Source organism: Scyliorhinus canicula, chromosome 20, assembly GCF_902713615.1.
Source record: "Scyliorhinus canicula chromosome 20, sScyCan1.1, whole genome shotgun sequence".
Lineage (NCBI taxonomy): Eukaryota > Metazoa > Chordata > Chondrichthyes > Carcharhiniformes > Scyliorhinidae > Scyliorhinus > Scyliorhinus canicula.
This window is the reverse complement of record NC_052165.1, coordinates 18,666,195-18,688,829: the sequence shown is the minus strand read 5'-3', so window position 1 is coordinate 18,688,829 and position 22,635 is coordinate 18,666,195. Positions and strand designations below refer to the sequence as shown.

At 47.6% G+C, this 22,635-nt stretch overlaps 1 protein-coding gene across 1 annotated transcript in view; it reads right to left on the bottom strand.

The window, feature by feature from the left end:
- The window catches only part of ptprq (protein tyrosine phosphatase receptor type Q), a 247,980-nt gene that overhangs the window by 146,023 nt on the left and 79,322 nt on the right, over nucleotides 1–22,635 (bottom strand). The window contains exons 18-19 of the mRNA XM_038781370.1: nucleotides 14,046–14,206; nucleotides 11,334–11,442 (exon numbers count right to left, since the gene is read on the bottom strand). Coding sequence (XP_038637298.1) covers nucleotides 11,334–11,442; nucleotides 14,046–14,206 — 270 coding nt within the window. The remainder of the gene's footprint in view (nucleotides 1–11,333; nucleotides 11,443–14,045; nucleotides 14,207–22,635) is intronic.

Below are 22,635 nucleotides of genomic sequence, written 5' to 3'. Positions count from 1 at the left end.
ATCACCTCACACTTTTCTGCATTAAATTCCATTTGCCACCTGTCAGCCCAGCTCTGCAGCTTATCTATGTCCCTCTGTAACTTGTAACATCCTTCTGCACTGTCCACAACTCCACCGACTTTAGTGTTATGTGAAAATTTACTCACCCATCCTTCTATGCCCTCCTCCAGGTCATTTATAAAAATGACAAACAGCAGCGGCCCCAAAACAGATCCTTGTGGCACACCACTAGTAACTGGACACCAGTCAGAACATTTCCCATCAACTACCAGTGAAACACTGTGACCTCTTCCCCTCAGATAGAAGACCCATCTGTGTCCATGCAGCAGCCAACCAAGGATTCTTTAACCCCACCATAACAAATATATTTGTGATAACCCCAGTTCTAAAAGGGTATTTTACGTATCCCACAAAATGCAACATAATCCCAATCTCAGATAGAGTACAGAACGATAATTATACAGAGAGGACCAGCACCTATAGGTTCGGATTTTAGTCAGTGCCTCCCAACAGCCCAGTCGAGACAGGATTTAAAAATAAGGGAATCCTACTTGGAACAGTGGGTCTAAGGATAAAGGGGACCAGGATACAACCACAGGTCCGATCATATTCCACCCACCACCATATGGTGAAGAAGAGAAAAAGCTGGTCATTCAGACAAAGGAATGTCCCAACCATAGAGGGGGAAGGGGGGGGCAACAGGATATCACCCACAGTATAGGACCCGGCTCAAAGCCACATCCTTGTGCACTAAGGAGTGACTAAACCAAGGTAACTCAACACATCAAAACTCAACCTTTCACGATGTCCCTAATAAGTGCCTTTGAGAAGGGACGTCCCAAGCATAAGGCAGCAACAGTATACCAGACACAAAACACTGCCTCCCCAGGGAAGGCCCAACTGCAACGAGGAGGACACTCAGGAAACCACTTGGAGGAAAGCTCCTAATTTCCCCATCAAGCCTACCCCCAAGCTGAAGAAGTGTGCCAACAAAGCAGAGGCACAACATACAGGCTCTCACTTCAACAAGCTGAGCAAGGATTAACCGACCACGCCCAAGCATGCGACCACTGGTTTCCCCCGACTCCAATAGCTCCAAAAACACCAACCACAAGGAAGAATCACAAGGAACCCAGCCCTCTCCAGGATACATGATCTGTCGGGGACTTCATAGGAGATGAGCACGGATTCTCAAGATTTATAGTAACCCCAAAAAAATCAAAATAAAGACCCAACACAATTAGCACTAATTGGAGGATTTGCCCACCAGCAAACCGCCACCCCAACCCAGCCAACCAAACAAGGACCCCCCCCCCCCCCCCCCCCCTCCCCCCCGCCTCACCCCCAGCCTAACCTGGCTCACCAGCACCAAACCCCAGCCAGTGTCATCCAGGGGAATAGTGCAAGACACCCCTCCAAAATAATTTAATTATGGGATGTGCATTAGGATAAATTAAAGAATTAAAAGACAAGCAGAGCCATAACTCGCAAAAACGCAGCCACTTCTGTGCTCACGTCACTGCCAAGAAGATCAGTTTTAACAAGAGAGCCTTAATCCATCAAAGAATTTAGACAGTACACTTTATATATGGCAGTAATTTATCCTTCCCTCGTGTATTCTTCACTAGACTCATAGGGCAATAAATAACCGTCAAATAAATAATGGTGTGATCACAGAATCACAGAAACAACAGTGCAGAAAAGGCCCCTTGGTCCATTGGGCCTGCACCGACACATGAAAAACGCTTGAACCTTATCCCATTTGCCAGCACTTGGCCCATGGCCTTGAATGTTATTTCACATCTGTGTGTAAGGAGACTATTCTGCTGGCACAGTCAGACAGCACAAAACATTCAAACAACACAGTCCACCAGAAGTGAATTAATACATTTCAATCACATAAAGGTGTAAAGACTTTTCCCCAGCCACTAGGCCCCACACCCACCACCCCACCTCCCCTCCCACCAACCCACCTCACAGCAAACAATGGCTGCAATTTGCTGGTCCCACTCACGGTGGGAATCATCACGGGCAGGATGAAAAATCTGATGGACCAACCAACGGTCCGTTGACTTTGGACGGGAATTTCTGGCCAATGACTTGCATATTCAAGTATGGATGGAGTAAAACGACAAAACCGTCCAATAATGCTTTCCAATTATAAACTGTTCTACAAGTATTCAATCTTCCAGATCCATGGGTGCGATTCTCCAACCCCACGCCGGATGGGAGAATCGCGGGAGTGCCGGGCGATTCACGCCACACCGCCCTGGCACCCGCACGCGATTCTCCCACCCCCCCAAAACGGCGTGTCGCGTTTTGAGACAGGCCGCTCGGAGAATCGCTGCTCCGGTCGAGCGCCGATTCTACGGCCCGCATGGGCCGAGAGGCCTGCCGAACCCAACTGGTTCACGCCGGCGCCAACCACACCTGGTCGCTGCCGGCGTGAACATCGCGCAACTGCTCCGTGTGGGGCCTGTGGGGGGCAGAGGGAGGATCAAGCACCAGGGGGGTGCTCAGGAGGGGTCTGGCCTGCGATCAGTGCCCACCGATCGTCGGGCCGGCGTCTCTGAAAGACACACTCTTTTCCCTCCGCCGCCCCGCAAGATCAATCCTCCATGTCTTGCGGGGCAGCGGAGGGGAAGACGGCAACCGCGCATGCGCAGGTTGGTGCCGGCCAACCTGCGCATGTGCGGGTGACGTCATTCAGGCACCGCCGGCCGCGTCATTCAGGCGGCGCCGCTTTGACGCAAGCATCAAGGCCCGGTGCGCGAGATTGACGCGCTGCCGCTCCTAGCCCCTCGGGGGGGGGGGGGGGGGGGGGGGGGGGCGGAGAGAATAGGGGGCACTTTGTCTCCCTTTGGGAGAATTTCGCCCTATTTCTTTGATATGTACCACCTGGCAGTAGTGCAAAAGTGGAAAATTGTGCCTTATTTTATAAACGCTTATGATTGTTATTGTGCCTTTGCATTTTCCTGGTTTTTGCTCCATCGCCCTACACAACTGTTCTGCTCAGACATCCTCACTGTTTTGAAGCCACCTCCCTTTCACTATATTCTGCTCTAATTTTTTCTTCAAACTGCAGAATTCGCTGCTTTCGTTGGTCTTTCATTTTTCCTGCTGTGGTTAGTTGGGGAAGTTTGGAGGTAAATGGTCCTTACTTTCTGAATTCCCTCACCAATATTGATCGTGTCTTATACCATGGCCGTTGGTCCTTAATTTTAATCTTTTAATTGAACATAAACAAAATTGATGTGCGGAAACCTCAAATTGTGCAATTTAATTTCTTCGAAAGGTTTGTCTGCAGGAAACTACATCCATTCAGCAGTGTATCTCGGCATTCCAAGGGTCATCACAGGTGAGGACACTTCATTCAGACAACTTGTACAAAAATACCCAGGAAAATAACCTTATTGCCTCAGTCGACAAACAGAACTTGATCAGTATGTACAATGTTTCCCAATTAATTCTACAGTTCTTTCCAACGGAAAATTCAACAAAAGTGAATTTAAACCTGCCACCCTATATTAAATTTCACCAAGTACCAGCGTATCCAGTTGCAGAACTATCCATGTATACTAAGCACAAACTGTCACTTAGCAAAAGACAAGGACAGCAAAATTCTGAGCATCAGTATTCGTCACAGTAAGTACAGCCGAACTATAGCAGCTCAACACTGACCCAGTTCTAAACCCAGGGGGCTGATCATTTTAATATTCCTGGTAGGGAAAGCTGCCTCTCCTCCCAGCGAATTGGACCAGAAGATCAGAAGGTTTATGGACATTTAATGTTCATAAAGCTGTGCCTACAACGCAGCAACCTTAATCCATGGATTAAAAACTCAATTGAAAGAAACAAGCCTGAATTTTCTCAGAGGGTGACGGGGCTATGAAACTAGACACCGGAGAGGAAGGATGAAACCTGGAAGTGGGTGTCAGGACACCTGCCAACACAGCGGTGAAAAACAGGTAGTGACCCAAGAACCCATCCACTATGCAAGACTTTGTGGCAAACAAATGTAAATGGGATGGTTGCAGGCATGCATTGGAATAACCCCTCAATCAATTACAGCAACACTTGACCAAGGAACATTTTAATTAAACGGATGCAGCATTTTGGAAAGCCTGCATGACGATTGAAACCTCGTCGCTTCGGTGAGAATTCCATCAGAGAACTGACAAGAATTCTCAAACTGTTGTCATTTTGAACAGCCGGTGATTGAAAGTAATAATTATTCATTTGTTTTGCAGGGAAAGATTGCATGCAATTCTCCGGGAATTATGGTGTATCGAAGGAGAGCCTGCACGAGGAGGAGGAAAATGGGAACTCACTTAACTAATTATGTAGGGAATGCAGAGAGGTAAGAGGCTCTTTAGATGATTTGCACTGACTAAGAGCTAATGGTCAAAAGATTATAGATGATTTGTCCTTTTCTGAGGCTGATACTGAAGAGACCCTTACATAAGCCTAACAGGATGGAAAAAGGAGACAATGGGAAACTCACTACAGGCCTGATTTTCATGGAGAACGTGGGAAATGTCCTGACTCAGAAGACCCACCTCCATTAAAAGGGACATATTTTCACTCTGGGAAGGTGGGAATGGGAGTCGTGCTGTCACCTTAAGAGGCCAGATTGAAGCAGCAATGGAGGGCGGTGGATAGCCAGGTGGTCAGGCTGGAATGCCAGCCTTTGCTAACTGAGAAATAGGCCCTGTTGCAATAACAAATGTCAGGCTCTCAAACCCTTACCCTCCTTCTACACAACATGTCCCCCATGGCCCTTTACCATGGCTTTCAGCAGCTTGCCGTACGAACAAAACACGGATCCTGAGCCCACACTTACTGGCATTGGGTTTGGCTCAGCAATTTCCCCGGATATTACTTCCTTATTGGCAGACAGGCTCCTGATGCTGCCCAGTCAGAGGGCCGGCAGCTCTGCAGCCTCAGCAGCACCACTGAGAGAGGTGGGTAATGCTGAGGGAGGTTCTAGACTTCAAGGTCCCTCAAATGGGGGTGCCCTCAGACAAGTAAGTACAAATTGAAATTTAGGGTGCTATATCACGTTGTATGATAGGGAAACCCCTGCAGGGGTTGCATTTCATACCCTCCGCCTCTCTTTGGGTCATGAAACATTGGGCAGCTGCATGAAGGCTGCCTCCATGAAATGGGTAACCTCCCCATGCGGCAGGGCAGAGGCCAAATCACTGTATGCAAAATTCCAGCCAACTTGAAAAATAGTCCTTCATAAAGTCTTCAATTGCAATTTGTTTGGTGATGTTAGTGGTGTGGGTAGCTGATCTACCTCATCGCCTGCCACTGGGAAACCTCCCCCTTGACCCCGCAGATCCAAGACATCCTCCTCAAGGTGGCATTGTAGCACAGTGGTTAGCACTGTTGCTTCACAGCTTCAGGGTCCCAGGTTCGATTCCCGGCTTGGGTCGCTGTCTGTGCGGAGTCTGCATGTTCTCCCCGTGTCTACGTGGATTTCCTCCAGGTGCTCTGGTTTCCTCCCATAAGTCCTGAAAGATGTGCTGTTAGGTAATTTGGACATTCTGAATTCTCCCTCAGTGTACCCAAACAGGCGCCGTAGTGTGGCAACTGGGGGATTTTCACGGTAACGTCATTGCAGTGTTAATGTAAGCCTACTTGTGACAATAATAGAGATTATTATTATTATGCCCCCTCATACTCCATGGTCCCTCATGCACCTACTGCTCCCTCATACTCCTATATCCACTCACACCCATGTCCCCTCCATGCTCCTCATACTCCAATTCCCTCTCCTTGCATCCTCATATCCTCTCGTGCCCCTTCTATTCCCTTTCATATACACACATCTGTCCATGAGCTCTCATATCACCATGTATTCCTCATAGCCACTCGCACAGTATCCACCATGTGAAGATTTTTGAAATGGACATTTAAAAAATAAATTTAGAACAATCTCATAGAGCTATAAAAGCAAATTACTGCGGATGCTGGAATCGGAAACGAAAGAGAAAATGCTGGAAAATCACAGCAAGTCTGGCAGCATCTGTAGGGAGAGAAAAGAGCTTACATTTTGTCCGATGATTTTTTGTCAAAGCTAACACGCCACAGTTTAAATATTTCCCACTTTCTCTGTCTGTTAGCTTTGACAAAGAGTCATTGGACTTGAAACGTTTGCTCTTTTCTCTCCCTACAGATGCTGCCAGATCTGCTGAGATTTTCCAACATTTTCCCTCTCTTTAATCTCATAGAGCTGTCTTTCAAACACATTTGATACTGAAAAAGACACATTCAAAAAAACACATTCAAGTAAGTTAAATCCTCTCAAGTGGTCAGTCTGTTGTAAAACACTTTTGAACTTGCTGATCAAAGATAATCCTTTATTAACCTCTTAAAATTGCCAATCAAATGGTCTACAAAAGCTATGTTGAAATAAGTGGTTATGCTTATTCTGCAACTCAGGCAAGCATTCATAATGGGTTCAGCTGTCATAGCAAACCACTACAATGTACAAACAATGAAGCCTACTGAAATCGCAAAAACAGAAGGCTATGTTTTTTCTAAGCTCCAACAAATGGCCTGTCAATAAATATATTCCAGGAGCAGTTGTAAAAACTGCCGCCAGTAACCTTCTTTGACAATCAGATTTTTACCTTTCTTCTAAGGGAAAGCTGCACAGCAATTTCATATCCATTTTAATGGGCTGTGAACATTTAAATCACTTCAGGTCATGACACATTGAATTCCCAAGCATTGATTTCTTCAGGTTTTGTTACAATTACACTTTTCCAAATGGGAAAAATACTCTTAATACATCTCAACAGCCATACAATACAGATCAACATACCTTTACAGGACGGAGTCCTATAATCAATCAATGCAGTAAAACCCACCTGACTTACAATACAGCATAAAACTGTTAACCCTGAAATTGTTTTTTTTTTGTATTTCAAAGGCTGTCAATGAAAGAATTACAGGAACAGGTGATGTTTCTTTTGGTTCCTAACTTGGCACTGGAATCCCCCCCTGGCTCATGATACCTGTGAGTTGCAGGGAACTATGTATTCTTACAGAAGGGGAATGACCTGAGAAAAACTGCAAGGATTAGAGACCTGCTTGTTGGCTGACTAGTCCACCTTTATCCAGCGCAGACGGAAATTGCCAGAAATATGAATGAGGGCAGGAATCACGGAATTAACCTCCACCTGTCATTTTTAAAGGACTTCTGAAACTGTCCAACTGAGTAAAAGTCTGGTCCTACATGTCACTTATGTCCACAGAAGCCAGAAGCAATCAACCTGATCCAAACTGAGATAGGACCAATGCAAAGCCTTCAACCTATGATCCAGATAGATTAGCTTGCAATGATACAGATAATCTATAAGAAGAACTGAGTGGGTGATTCATAATTAACAAAGAAGTCAGAGGACGAGCTATTTAGATAGAGCTTAATGCTATTAAGAAGAGGTTTAGGAGGTGTCAGACCATAACCATTTATCATTCAAATGATGAATTCAGGGGCCCTGTCATGAAAAGAAGAATACCTGCAAAGTATTAGAACCAAATGACCAATGACTCCGAAGATGCTTGGCAGGAATGGTGGAAGTGTTCAAGTCCTCCTAGGACATGGCTTCTGCATGTCTCCATCGCTACTGGGTCAAAATGCTTGAGATGGATATATTTCTGATTTTAAAACAGGTTACAGGGAAATGGGGGAACAGGCAGGGAGATGGATTTGAGACCTGGAAAAGATCAGCCATCTGATTGAATGGCGGAGCAGGCTCAAAAGGCTGAATTTCCTCCTTCGGCTCCTAATTCCTATGTTCAAGGCTATTTTTTCTGGTGCTATCAGAGACAGGTTCTCTACAATGCATGCGGAGCAAGGGGCACATCTAGGGCGGGATTTTACAAGCGGCCCCGCTGTGTGTTTCGTGGCGGCAGAGGCAGCCCGCCATTGACCGGTAGTGGGATCTTCTGGGCCCGACACTGTCAACGGGGTTTCCCATTGTATGCACCCCGCAGCAGGGGTTCATCGTCGATCAGACGAGTGAGCCAGAGGGAAGATCAGGGGTGCGATCAGAAGATTGAGCCAGAGGGAACGGCCAGAAGGTTCAGACCACACAGAGGTTTCTTGACATCTAACTTTAAGGATGTTTAGAGGAAAATTATTTTCCAGCAATCCATTTTATTTTAAGGTAAATGTCTGAACAAAGGAGAACAATCCAGAGGAATGATCATTGAAAAAGCTGCCAAGATTTACAGTCTAGACTCACCTATAACGGGAAGGGAATTGGCAAAATACAAGATGACACCTAAAGCTGTGAAACAGTGTCCAACAGAATACAATGGGCGGAATTCAACGCTCCCGCAAAAAATTGGGGAGGCCGTCGTGAACTCCGCCAAGTTTCACAACGGCCTCGGAGGCCGCTCCTCTCACCTTATTCACCCCCACCCGGGGGGCTAGGAGCGGCACTCCATAACTCTCGGCCGCCGGGCCTTGACGCTTGCGTCAAGCCGCCGCGCCGAGATTGACGCGACGGCGGCGCCTAAGTGACGTCAGCCGCGCATGCGCAGGTTGGACGGCTCCAACCCGCGCATGCGCGGCTGACGTCACGACGGCTGACGGCTCAAACCCACGCATGCGCGGTTGCTGTCTTCCTCTCCACTGCCCCGCAAGACGTGGCGGCTTGATCTTGAGGGGCGGCGGAGGGGAAAGAGTGCATCGCTTTGAGACGCCGGCCCGACGATCGGTGGGCATCGATCGCGAGCCAGTCCCCTCCCGAGCACGGCCGTGGTGCTCACTCCCCTCTCCGCCCCCCACAAGCTTCAAACGAGCATTTGCCGCCCATGTTCACGACGGCAGCGACCAGGTGTGGTTGCCGCCGTCGTGAACCGGCCGCGAACGGCAGGCCGCTTGGCCCATCCGGGCCGGAGAATCGCCGGTCACCGTGAAAAGCGGCGAGCCGCAATTCTTCCGAGCGGGGGGTGGGAGAGCCGCGATTCTCCCACATAACGTGGGGAGCAGAGAATTCCACCCAACATTTTAACAGAAGGCACAAAACTCAAATTGCGACATATTCTTAAAATAGGACAGACAGTTAATGAATCCTGTGATTATTGCAACAAAATACCTAAATGGGATGTGAGATTGTCAAAAAAGGTCACAGGGGGCAGATTGTTACAGCCTCACCTGCTGGCGGGATTTTGTCATCCCTCCGAAGTCAATGGACCTTTGATCGGTTCGTCGCATTTTATGGCTCCACCCCACAAGGTACGAGGCCATAAAATTCCATCTTACGTTTTTTGCACCACCCACAAATATTATATAAGATCATTCAAATGCTAGAATTTTAGAATCACTTTGGACCGCACTCATCCGAGTCAGTTTTTAGGGTTTGGCGTTGATGTTGGTGGTAATGGTCTCAAAATAGCAATGGCAGCCCCACAATCTCCAAAATGCCAGCCATAGGGCAGGGTCCCTTCTTCAAGGTGCCAACCTCCTAATTCAAGCCACATCTGCTTCAATATGGAAAATGGGACCTTCTGATGCCAATAGGACTCTGCCTATCATTTTAGGTGGGAACTGGGCGAAGATTGCACAGTGTAGTGCCACGGGTGACGAAGAGGGTTTCCATCTTGCTGCCCTGAAATAAACCACTCTGCTTCCAGATTTCAGTGAAGCTGGTCTCTCAAAATGACTGGCAGAATGGGCAGTGGACCAACTCACTTCCCAAAATCAAAATCTACAGTATCCTTTCTCATAAAGGAAATCAAAACTAGATTTTATTATTTATTCCTTTCCAATAATAAAGGGTGGGATTTTCTATCCCCAGCCCGGCCTGTTTTGTGGCGGTGGAGACGGCCAACCATTAGCCAGCAGGATCTCGCCACTGCACTCTCCATCAACCGGGAATCTGAGGAGGAGGGACCGGGGTGGGGGGGGGGGGCAGTATCATTGTCAGCAGGAATGGCAGAGAAATATCGGCAAAGGTCATGAGGTCATGAAGTCATTCCGAGTGGTTTGAATAAACTATCTACTCTTTTGTAACGTTATTGAAATATCCAAATCAAGGACTAGAAGAGAGTAGTACCCTGGCCAGAGGTTCTGAGTTTGAGTCCCATCAAAGGACTTGACATGGCCAAACAGGCTGACTATCAACCTGTAAATCCTTCTGACGCACATCAATGACAGGCGATAAGAACAGGAGAGGTTCTGGTCAGCCATGTGACGGAAAGAATGTTGGAGCCTCTACCATCACCATCCGTAGCTCCAGACTGCAACATGCATTTAAAAGTATGTTGCAACCGGACTCCCTGAGTGAACTGTAACACACCACCACCAGAGATAAAGTTGTCTTGAAAAGGAAATATGGTTTTCCATTAATCTAATGCTGATAGTGCTAGTCGTGCTAAATTACTAACTGTGATGAATGTAGAAACAGGAATGGAAACATTTATGGACACAATATAGTTGATAAACCAGGCAAACAATGAAACTAAACACGTTTCAACATTTAATTTTGTCCGCCTTATGTCTATGTCTTATGTTGTCAACTAAAGTTTTCTTCTTATGATAAAAAAAAATGCTTCAGCAATTTTCATTAACATTTTATATTCTTTTTTTTTAAATCAAGTACTGTCAATTATTTATTTCATTTTTGGGGTAGCCTACTGAAATATCCAATCAAAAGCTGTTTTCCAAAATGTTATTCCGAGTGGTTTGAATAAACTATCTATTCTTTTGTAACGATATTGAAATATCCAAATCAAGGAATAGAAGAGAGTAGTTAGCTTTGATATAATTTGGTATAAATGTGATAACTTTCATAAACAGAGCAAATTGGTGACTGTTGCTATTAAAACCTGTTTTTGTCTGGAATTTATAATCATTTAATATTTATGAATGTTTACAAAGTTCACAAGGATGTAATTTCTTAATTCTTGTCCAAAATATTTTAAAATTGATTTGAAGCCCTCATACTTTTTGGTAATGGCAGAAGCTGTCCTGTGTATCTGGATAGAGGTTCTGCATTACATTCTGACAAGTTAGGCAATTGCAGTTCTCGAATGTCATAGAATCCCGACAGTGCAGAAGGAGGCCTTTTAGCCCATCATGTCTGTACCGACTCTTTGAAGGAGCATCCTATCTAGGCACCCGCTCTCACCCTATGCCCATAACCCAATAACCCCACGTAACGTTTTGGACACCAAGTGTCAATTTAGCGTGGCCAATCCACCTAACCTCCACATCTTTGGGCTGTGGGAGAAAACCTTTACTGAAGATTTCAGGAGGTTTGTATTTGTTGCATTGGGCACAGGTTAATAAACATACCAAGTCTACTTACTCGTTTCATTTGTTGTAAATGATCTGCTGACAGACTTGCTAAACGATGAAGAAACTGAGGAGACCGTGACGGTGTACTGTATACCTGGGGTAGCATCAGAAACATCAGCCTAGTACAGCACATAGACAAAATACAGGTTACTATTTGATATGAAATTTCTGTTGAGCAAAAAATACTTTCTAAGCGTATTTTGGATACATTCTTTGCCTGCTGAATCAAAGTTTATTAGGTCAATTTTCATTTACTTTGAAACTACTTTCTATATACAATAGCTCTCAGTTTCCAATAGACGTTTAACTAACTAGGGTGAAATAACCATAATCAAACTTACAGAATATGAAATAGTTTAGTTTAGAAATAGAAAACCAGAATACCTCTATCCGCGTAGCTCCAAATATGAATGCAGTGAAAGATAAAATGCAAAATACCATCATTACTGCAGTTACTTATCACCCCAGCCAGACTAATTCAGCTGTACTCTGCCGATCGGATAGTAATACGAGTCACATAATTAAATATTTAAGTAGCCTGCCAGGCAGGTGCGTAACTAAGGTTATTGTGCAGAATATCACCACACTGCCTGCTGTACACTATTCATGAATCTCTAGGAGATGATTGTATGTCAGGTAAATCTCTGGAAACATCTTCCCAGTTTCATCAGAAGCAACAAAATCGAAAGATGAAAATAAGGCCTTATTTTCATCGCTACTGAAGCAGTTCTAACTCCACCAATGGGTGAACAGTCAAACTCCCGAGGCAAACATGCAACTTCAGAGCACGAGTAGACCTCTTAGCACTTAGAGGCTGCTCCGCCAATCAATAAGATCATAAGTGACCTGATTCTTACTTCAACCCCCCATTCCTGCCTACCCTCAAGAACCTTTCACCCCCTCGTCAGCGGGAGGATATAAATAAATGCAAATAGGATTTAATGACCCATTTTCATCCATTTAGCGGGCTCGATGCCCTAATATCTGGCTCTCTGGCATCCGAATCTCCTGGGCCGGGAATTACATGGCAGGGATTACTTCAGGCCTCACTAAACCTGAGCCTGACATGGTGGTCCTCGCCGCGGACCAAGGGAGTAACTCCCTAAGGTAGTTGCTCCCAAAGTCTACCCAAGGGTCACCCTCTCCCCCTCCCACAATAACTACCTCGACAAGACCCCCTCCACACCCCTCCTACCCTGAGACCCCTCAAAACGGGAGAATCCCCCAAGTGACTCCTTTAATAAGAACCCCTTCCCCAGGGACCCCCAAGAGGATGGACGCCCTCCCAGTGACTCCTTAAAAGGGAGAACCCACAAGGAACCCATGAATAGGGCCTTCCCCCATCCCCGGAATGCCCCAACAGAAGGAACTCCCTCCCCACCCCCCACCCCAACTCCCCACGGAGATCGTCTAACTAAAGGGACCCCCAGAGAGACCCTCTCAGTAAAGGAACACCCCCCAACAGGGACCCCCCCTAACTAAATGGACCACCCACAGAACTGTCCCCCTCCCCCCCCCCCCCAGAAGGCAGCTGAAAGCTAGAGAGCAGTCCAGACGGGGGCAGTGAAAGAAATTACAGCTCTAACACGTAGCTGGAAGCTCCATGTGTCTACTCCTGGGAGTAGAACAGCTGTGACCTCTGTTCCAACTCCCCAGATCCATTAGCGGCAAGTAACGTATTAATTCCTAGTAGAGATCTGTGATTGACAGCTTCCACAAAGCAGCTGCAGCCTTGATTCATTCATCTTCCTTCATGGATGAGTGACTCTAAGTGCTGAAGCCCCAATTTTTACAAACATCAACCACATCAAAGAGCCATAAGTGCACTGCAATCACATGCTTGAGTGATTGGAATGCACTTTGTGATTGAGTCTCCCTATTCAGGGGGTCCCTGAGTGGGGCTCCCTATTAAGGGGATCCCTGGGGGACACCCCATTCATGGGGTACCTGCTGGGGGGGTCTGCCAATTTAGGGGATCCCAGTGTGGGGCTCTACCTATTAAAGGGTCCCGGGGGGATGTGCCTATTCATAGCGAGCCTGGGGGGGGGGGGGGGGGTCTCCCTATTCAGGGGGCCGCTGGGGAGTCTCCATGTTAAGGGGGCCCATGGGGGGGGTCTCCCATTTAAGGGAGTCGCTGGTGGGGGATGGGGAGTTGGGTCACTACGTACTTGGGGCAAAAGGGGGCATCAGCCAATCTGAGGGTGGGGGGGGGGGTGTTGCTGTGCGGTGCAGGGGTGGAGTGAGTGGCTGGCCGCTCAAAATGGCGATCCGATAGCGGATTCCCCGGCGGAGTGGGGTTTCTTCAATGGGAAACTCCATTGACAAGTGGTGGGAATAGAGAACCCCACCACCATCGAACGACGCGCTGCCGAGAAACACCCAGCTGGGGGTCCGGAGATTCCAGCACACAGTTTCCTTTTCATAAAACCATGTTGACTCTGTCTGATTGCCTTTTTCAAAGTGCCCTGCTATAACATCATTAATAAGAGATTTCAACATTTTCCCTGTAATAGATATTAGGTTAACTTGGCTGGAGTTTGTCGATTTCTGTCCCCCTCGGTTTTTGAATAAAGGAGTTACATTTGCATTTTTAAAAATCTAATATAACCTTCTCTGAATCTAGAAAATTCAGAAAAATAAAACAAATCTTTTTGTCTTTTTCTACAATGTGACAATCACTCTGAGGACATGGCCATTATAAAGGTCAGCGTGAAGGTCATACCTTGAAGTTGCCATCTCCCAGATCTGTGACAATAACAGAGCCTTGGTCAGGAATGAGATCCACTTTATAATAATCCACATATCCAACAGGCGCTCTCCAGAATAAAGTAAATGCTGTTGCTAAAATATTTGAAACTTCTCGCAGTTGAGGCCTTTCAGGTTCTTGAAATAAAAACAAAATAAAAGCGTAAGCTTCAATCGATATATAATTCAATATATTTTTAATGCAGCAATGATGTTAAAGTGAAAGACTGATTATGAATAATGCTGCATCTCTTATAGGATTACGCATAGTGAGTCGTAATTAAGTGCAGTATTCAGATGAAGCTGGGTTAGAGAAAAGCAGATAACAGCCATATTAAACTCGTAGTCCTTAGTTTTTAAAATTACTCCTTTTTGATTTTACTTACAGCTAGTTGGAAAACTTACTGCAATTTGGAAAGCAGGGAAGCAAAATTGAATGGAGCATGGGAGCTTTTCTTCAATGAAGTCTAAAGAACGGGAACATGTATTTCTTTTTTAAATTAAGTGGCAATTTGGCACGGCCAGTCGACCTACCTGCACATCTTTTTGGGTTGTGGGGATGGGACCTACACAAACAGGGGGAGAATGTGCAAACTCCACATGTACAGTGACCCGGGGCCGGGATTGAACCCGGGCCCTCAGCGCTGTGAAGAAGCAGTGCTAACCACTGCACCACCGTGCTGCCCTGGGAACATGTATCAATGAGGTATCATAGTGCAATTACTGGCAGGAGGTTTCAATAAACACTCGATAAGTTTACATGGGAAATTCCCATTGTACATGGAGGCTCAGAATTTACAATGCAAAGTTTACAAGATGCATTTGAAAATGTTATATTTTTATTATCCCATAAGTATTATCCCCAAAGCAACAATGGGGCTGGTTTAGCTCACTCGGCTAAATCGCTGGCTTTTAAAGCAGACCAAGCAGGCCAGCAGCAAGGTTCGATTCCCGTACCAGCCTCCCCGGACAGGCGCCGGAATGTGGCGACTAGGGGCTTTTCACAGTAACTTCATTGAAGCCTACTCGTGACAATAAGCGATTTTCATTTCATTTCATTTTCATTTCTCACATATGTTTCAGTTACACGTCACCCTGGCATTGTTGTAGGAAGAGCATTTTTTTGACTGTAATCCCAGTAATTATGCCAATTTGTGCATGTTATGAACTTCTGATGCTGACACTGGAGGGATATCTGGGGTAAGGGTGAGATTTCCTCTTTTGCATTGGAATAGTTCAGATTCCCACCATTTCATAGGAGCAGAAAAGTGCAACTTTCTATGTCTGTGCTAATCCCCAACCTGCAAAGAAGTTAAAGTGGCCCTAGTAAATCTTTGATGAAGGAATCACATTTTTAAAACAATTACGGAAAATAACGGGTTTTTCGATCAAGAAGTCACACGATTCAATCTTGACTTGTATGAAGCTTGACAGGCCAGAGAGGAGAAGTGGGGGTGGGGACGGAGGTGTTGCAGGGGGACAGCCATCATTCTAGTGTAAGAAGCTGGGAGATTATGGAGAGAAGGAGATGGTAAATATCGCAGACGCAAAAGCTGCTGGTTTTCGTGATGCATTAAATTATAGGATTTGAAGCAAAGCTCAGATTCAAACTGCATACTGAGGCTTTTATCTTTAGTTTCATCCTGAGATTTAAATGCAATAGCGCAATTCCATTTGTCAAAATGGAATTATGTCTGCTGAAGGCTGCAAGTTGGAAACTCGTATCAGCGTGCTTTCAGGAGAAACAAGGGCGCTGAGGTTTTGATTTGAGAATCAATTAAGCTGAGGTTGCTTTGAACTGACTGGGATGTTGCCACTAAGACCCATTTGTGTGCAAAACTAAGAATAGTAATGGAACGAGGAACGCAGAGCAGACAAATCATCTTCCGCTAATTGACCACATTACAAATGTCAGCACGGGAATTTATACTGCCATGGTAGTCACCACTGCTGTATTATATTGTATATATGGGTTTTACGGTAAGGCCCTTGTACTACAGGTACGGGGGTAGATCCCTGCCTGTTGGCTCCGCCCAGTAGGCGGAGTATAAATGTGTGGGCTCTCCGAACAGCAGCCATTTCGGCAGCTGCTGTAGGAGGCCACACATCTCTGTGTAATAAAGCCTCGATTACATTCTACTCTCGTCTCATCGTAATTGAATATAGAATATACAACATACAGTACAGAAGGAGGCCATTCGGCCCATCGAGTCTGCACCGGCCCACTTAAGCCCTCACTTCCACCCTATTCCCATAACCCAATAACCCCTCTGAAGCTTTTTTTGGTCACTAAGGGCAATTTATCATGGCCAATTCACGTCTTTGGACTGTGGGAGGAAACCGGAGCACCTGGAGGAAACCCACGACGACACGGGGAGAACGTGCAGACTCCGCACAGACAGTGACCTAGCGGGGAATTGAACCTGGGACCCTGGCGCTGTGAAGCCACAGTGCTAGCCACTTGTGCTACCGTGCTGCCCATCATCTTCCGTTTGATAGTGATAACTGATAGCGCCTCAATTTATTACACAGAGATTTTTCAGAGATGGACCTCCGCATCAAGCCGGATCGCCTGCAGCTGCATCCTCAAGCAGACAACGCCAAAAAAGACTTTGAACATTGGCTAGTCTGCTTTGAAGCATAAATCGGGTCTGTGCCAGACCCAATCCCAGAAGCACAGAAGCTCCAGATTCTGTACACGCAGCTGAGCTCCAACATTTTTCCCTTCGTCCAGGATGCGTCGACCTACGCAGAAGCCATGGCACTACTGAAGGAGAATTATGCTTAGCGGACCAACAAGATCTACGCCAGGCACCTCCTGTCCACGCGGCACCAACTTCCCGGTGAGTCTGTGGAAGATTTCTGACGTGCCTTGTTCGCTCTGGTGAGAGACTGTGACTGCCAGGCCGATTCGGCCACTGAACATTCGAACCTGCTGATGAGAGACGCATTCGTTACGGGCATAGGGTCTGACTACATCCGCCAGCACCTCTTAGAAGGAGCCATGCATGACCTCGCGGCGGCTGAGAAACTAGCGCTCTCACTTACGGTCGCCTCACGCAACGTACAGGCTTATGCCCCCGACCGCACAGCCCACCACCCCTGTGCATCGTGGACCCCGCCAGCGGCCACCCCATCAGTGACCGCTCCCAGCCAACAACACGCCTATGCCGCGCGGCAGCCAACCAACCCAAATGCTACTTCTGCGGACAGACAAAACACCCCCAGCAGCGCTGCCTGGCGCGGAGCGCGCTCTGCAAGACCTGTGGCAAGAAGGGACATTTCGCTGCAGTGTGCCAGGCCCGCTCAATCGCCACTATTGTCCTGGCACCCAACATGTGCGGCCCGTGGGCACCACCATCTTGCTTGCCTCAGAATCAATGGGCACCGCCATCTTGCCTGCCCCAGGACACGTGCGGCCCGTGGGCGCCACCACCTTACGCGCCTCAGGACCCCTGCCCATCGGGCACCTGATCAGGCCACTCATCACCTGCAACCGCCGACAACCAGCCATGTCTCACCTCGGTCACGATCGACCAGTCTCGACCACACAACCTCGTGACCGCTTTGACAAAGCTGAAGGTCGACGGGCACGAGATCTCCTGCCTTCTGGACTCCGGGAGCACTGAGAGCTTCATCTACCCCGATACGGTAGGCCCAGCTCCCTCGCGGTACACCCCGCTAACCAAAGAATCTCCCTGGTCTCTGGATCCCACTCCGTGGTGATCCGGGGGTACTGCATCGCCACCCTCACTGTCCAGGGCGTAGAGTTCAGCGGCTTCCGTCTCGACGTTCTCCCCAACCTCTGTGCTGCCTTGCTACTCGGCCTCCAGAGCCTAACCCTGAAATTTGACGGGCCCTTACCACCCCTTACTATTTGCGGCCTCGCGACCCTTAAGGTCGACCCGCCTTCCCTTTTTGTGAACCTAACCCCGGATTGCAAACCCGTCACCACCAGGAGCAGACGGTACAGCGCCCAGGACAGGACCTTCATCAGGTCTGAGGTCCAGCAGCTGCTGTGGGAAGGTACTATCGAAGCCAGCAACAGCCCCTGGAGAGCCCAAGTGGTAGTGGTAAAAACCGGGGGAAAAAACAGGATGGTCGTTGACTACAGTCAGACCATCTATCAGTACACGCAGCTCGACACGTACCCCCTCCCACGCATATCTGATATGGTCAATCAGATTGCACAGTATCGGTTCTTCTCGACAGTGGACCTGAAATCTGCCTACCACCAGCTCCCCATCCGTAAGGTGGACCGCCCATACACTGCGCTTGAAGCAGACTGACACCTTTACCATTTCCTTAGGGTTCCCTGCGGCGTCACCAAAGGGGTCTCAGTCTTCCAATGGGAGATGGACCGAATGGTTGACCGGTACGGACTGCGGGCCACTTTCCCATACCTGGACGTCACCATCTGTGGCCACGACCAGCAGGCCCACGACGCTAACCTTTCCAAATTTCTCCACACCACCACTCTCCTCAACCTAACTTACAACAAGGAGAAGTGCATGTTCAGCATGAACCGATTAGCCATCCTCGGCTATTTGGTTCAGAATGGAGTGTTAGGGCCCAACCTCGATCGTAGGCACCCCTTCATGGAACTCCCCCTCCTCCACTGCCCCAGCACTCAAACGATGTCTGTTGTTCTTTTCGTAATACGCCCAGTGGGTCCCAAACTATACGGACAAGGCCCGCCCACTCATTCAATCCACCGTTTTCCCACTGACGGCCGAGGCTCACCGGGCCTTCAACCGTATCAAGGCCAACATCGCAAAGGCCGCGATGCACGCGGTTGACGAGACGCTCCCCTTAGAAGTCGAGAGCGATGCATCAGACGTCACTCTGGCCGCCACCCTCAACCAGTCACGCAGGTCCGTGGCAGTCTACCCCGCACCCTCCATGCTTCCGAAATTCGGCACTCCTCTGTCGAAAAGGAGGCCCAAGCCATAGTAGAAGCTGTGCAACATTGGAGGCATTACCTGGCCAGCAGGAGATTCACTCTCCTCACTGACCAACAGTCGGTTGCCTTCATGTTTAACAACACACAGCGCGGTAAGATCAAAAATGATAAAACCTTGAGGTGGAGGATCGAGCTCTCCACCTACAATTACGAGTTTTTGTATCGCAGTGGTAAGTTCAACGAGCCCCCCGATGCCCTGTCCCGAGGTACATGTGCCAGCGCACAAGTGGACCGACACCGGACCCTGCATGATGAACTCTGTCACCCAGGGGTCACCGTTGCTTTCACTTCATAAAGGCCTACAATCTGCCCTACTCCAGCGAGGAAGTCAGGGCTATCACCAGAGACTGCCAGGTCTGCTCGGAGTGTAAACGGCACTTCTACTGGCCAGACCGTGCGCGCCTGGTGAAGGCCTCCCGCCCCTTTGAACCCCTCAGCGTGGTCTTCAAAGGGCCCCTCCCCTCCACCAAACGCAACACGCACTTTGTCAGTGTGGTCGACAAATATTCCCAATTCCCCTTTGCCATCCCATGCCCCGATATGACGTCTGCCACCGTCATCAAAGCGCTCAACACCATCTTTGCTCTGTTCAGTTTCCTCGCCTACGTCCACAGCGACTGGGGATCCTCATTTATGAGCGATGAGCTGCACCAGTACCTGCTCAACAGGGGAATTGCCTCGGGCAGGACGATCAGCTACAACCCCGGGGAAACCGGCAGGTGGAGCGGGAGAATGGGACGGTCTGGAGGGCTGTCCAGCTGGCCCTACGGTCCAGGAATCTTCCGGCCTCCCGCTGGCAGGAGGTCCTTCCCGACACACTTCACTCCATTCGGTTGCTCCTATGCACCGCGACTAACAAAACCTCCCATGAACGTCTCTTTACCTTCCCCAGGAAGTCCACCTCCGGGGTTTCGCTCCCAACGTGGCTGGCAGCTCCAGGACCCGTTCTCCTCCGTAAACACGTGCGACTCCACAAAGTGGATCCATTGGTTGAGAGGGTACAGCTACTCCACGCCAATCCGCAGAACGCCTATGTAGCGTACCCCGACGGCCGCCAAGACACAGTCTCCCTCAGGGACCTGGCACCAGTTGGGTCCCCACACACACACCTGCCCCGGCGCCACCCTCCCTTCCCCCAGCGCACCCCACCGCAGCCCCCACTCCAGGACAATCCGTCCTCCCTTTTGCTCCCATTTCTGGATGAAGAGGATTCCGACACACTCCCAGAGTCACCGAAGACTAAGCCGACGCCTGAGTCGCCACCAGCACTGCGGTGTTCTCGACGACAGATCCAGGCGCGGATCGTCTAAAATTGTAACCTTCTCTGTAATTTTTAAATGCCATCTGTATGTATATAGTTTCCCACCACCCCCGCTGGCCTCATTTTTAACAGGGGGTGAATGTGGTAGTCACCACTGTGTATTATATTGTATGTATGGATTTTACAGTAAGGCCTCTGTACTACAGGTACGGGGTTAGATCCCTGCCTGTTGGCTCCGCCCAGTAGGTGGAGTATAAATGTGTGGGCTCTCCGAACAACAGCCATTTCGTCAGCTGCTATAGGAGGCAACACATCTCCGTGTAATAAAGCCTCAATTACATTCTACTCTCGTCTCGTCGTAATTGATAGTGCCTCAACTGCAAGGTCAAGAAGAAGTGTGTGAAAATTTACTGTTTTTAATATATTACAGAAAATTTAACAGTATTATCTCCCAAGCAATGTGTGTTTAAGTTATACTTCCTCTCTGGTATCTGCGTGGGAGGGCTTTGAAAATTGTTACATCTGTAACCTACGCCATGATGCTGGCCATAATCTCCTGTTGCTTACAGGAGTTTTGACAATTTTTGAAGTCAGTCCCAATCATGGGAATAAGGGGGGGGGGGGGGGGTTAATGATTAATTGTAAGCAGGGGTGATATAATAACATGCGTTGTTACTTCTTTTTTTTAATAAATTTAGAGTACCCAATTAATTTTTTCCAATTAAGGGGCAATTTAGCTTGGCCAAAATGCCTAACCAGCACATCTTTGGGTTGTGGGGACGAAACCCACGCAAACATGAGGAGAACGTGCAAACTCCACACGGACAGTGACCCAGAGCCGGGATCGAACCTGGGACCTCGGTGCCGTGGGGCAGCAATGCTAACCACTGCGCCAGCGTGCTGCCCTATGCGCTGTTATTTCTGTTCACTTTGCTACTTTTGGTTCCTGAACCTGACCACCAAGGCGGGGCTATAGAAGTCAGGAGGTAGCCATTTTAAGCATAATTTGAAGGAATCCTTCCCGGAAGCAAGAAAAATGGTTCGAAGCAGGTCCTTCGCAATGCAGTCGCTTGTGAATATTAAGCTTCAAATAATTGAACCCCCTTGTTTCTAATTGAAACTGCTGCTCTCTTTCGCTCCCAATGATTCTACCCAATTCCTTCAAAGTGCAAATTTCTGTAAAAGGCAATTAACCAACCACAAACAGACTGACAGCTTAGCATGCTTACTCCAAATCGGCACGGTGGCGAATTAATGCCATACACAAAAGGTGTTGTATTGGTATTGTTTAGCTGATTGGCTTCATTTAACAGACTGAATTTCAAAACAGGTATCAATTGTCCAAAGATCCGATTATAATAAGTTGGCAGGTGTGTTAAGTGATCAGTCATCATGCCATGGCACACAGGGATATGCTTATTTCCAGCATTCTGCTTTTACTGTTGAACAAAATTTCTCAGCATCAATTTAACTCAAATTCATCAAGGATCACCAAGAGGGTTCATCTTTACCTAGTCCATCTCATTAAGTGCATCTCACCCCCCAAGTATTATATTAATCAATGCATTGATTGGACAGCTCATTTTTATAAACCTGATTTTGAAAAGCAGTCAAATATGGAAAATGTCTTGCTGATATAATCCATGTTCTGAAGTGAGTGACACTTTATGACATTTTATGCACAAATTGATGCAAGTTTACAGTGAAAGGATAGAGTGCTCAACAAGTCACCTGATATATCACATGCCCTTAACGCATAAAGATTTAATTTCAGTCTGCAGGATGTGTAGGTTTGTCTATTGAAACCGTCTGCTCTGGTGAGCATGATTAAGGAGTATTGATAAAGACACCTAACAAGCCCCAGAAGTTGCTTACCATCAAATTCAACAAAAGGGAGTAGGCAAAGACGGGGGGTTGCTATCATGAACCGAACTGCACAGTGTCTTGCAAGAAAATCCAGCCCATAGCTTGCCTCCCCCTTTGTAATCCACAACTCTAATGTCCTGACTCACAGCAGTTCCTATTCACCCATCACTCCATATGTTTGCTGCAACAAAAGCAAAATACTGCGGATGCTGGAAACCTCAAATTTCTTTTGACAACAAATCTTCGGACATTTAACTTTAAATGCAAATATAAACAGTAAATGCTGGAAATGCTCAGCAGTTCTGGCAGCATCTGCAGGGAAAGAAGAGAGCGAGTGGGTTAACGTTTCAGGTCTGTGACAAAAGGTCTCTCGCCAAGATGCTAAGTATTTCAAGCATTTTCTAAGCATCCCTGACTTTAGTCACTCTACCACAGAATCCATAGAATCCCTACAGTGCAGAAGAAGGCCATTCAGCC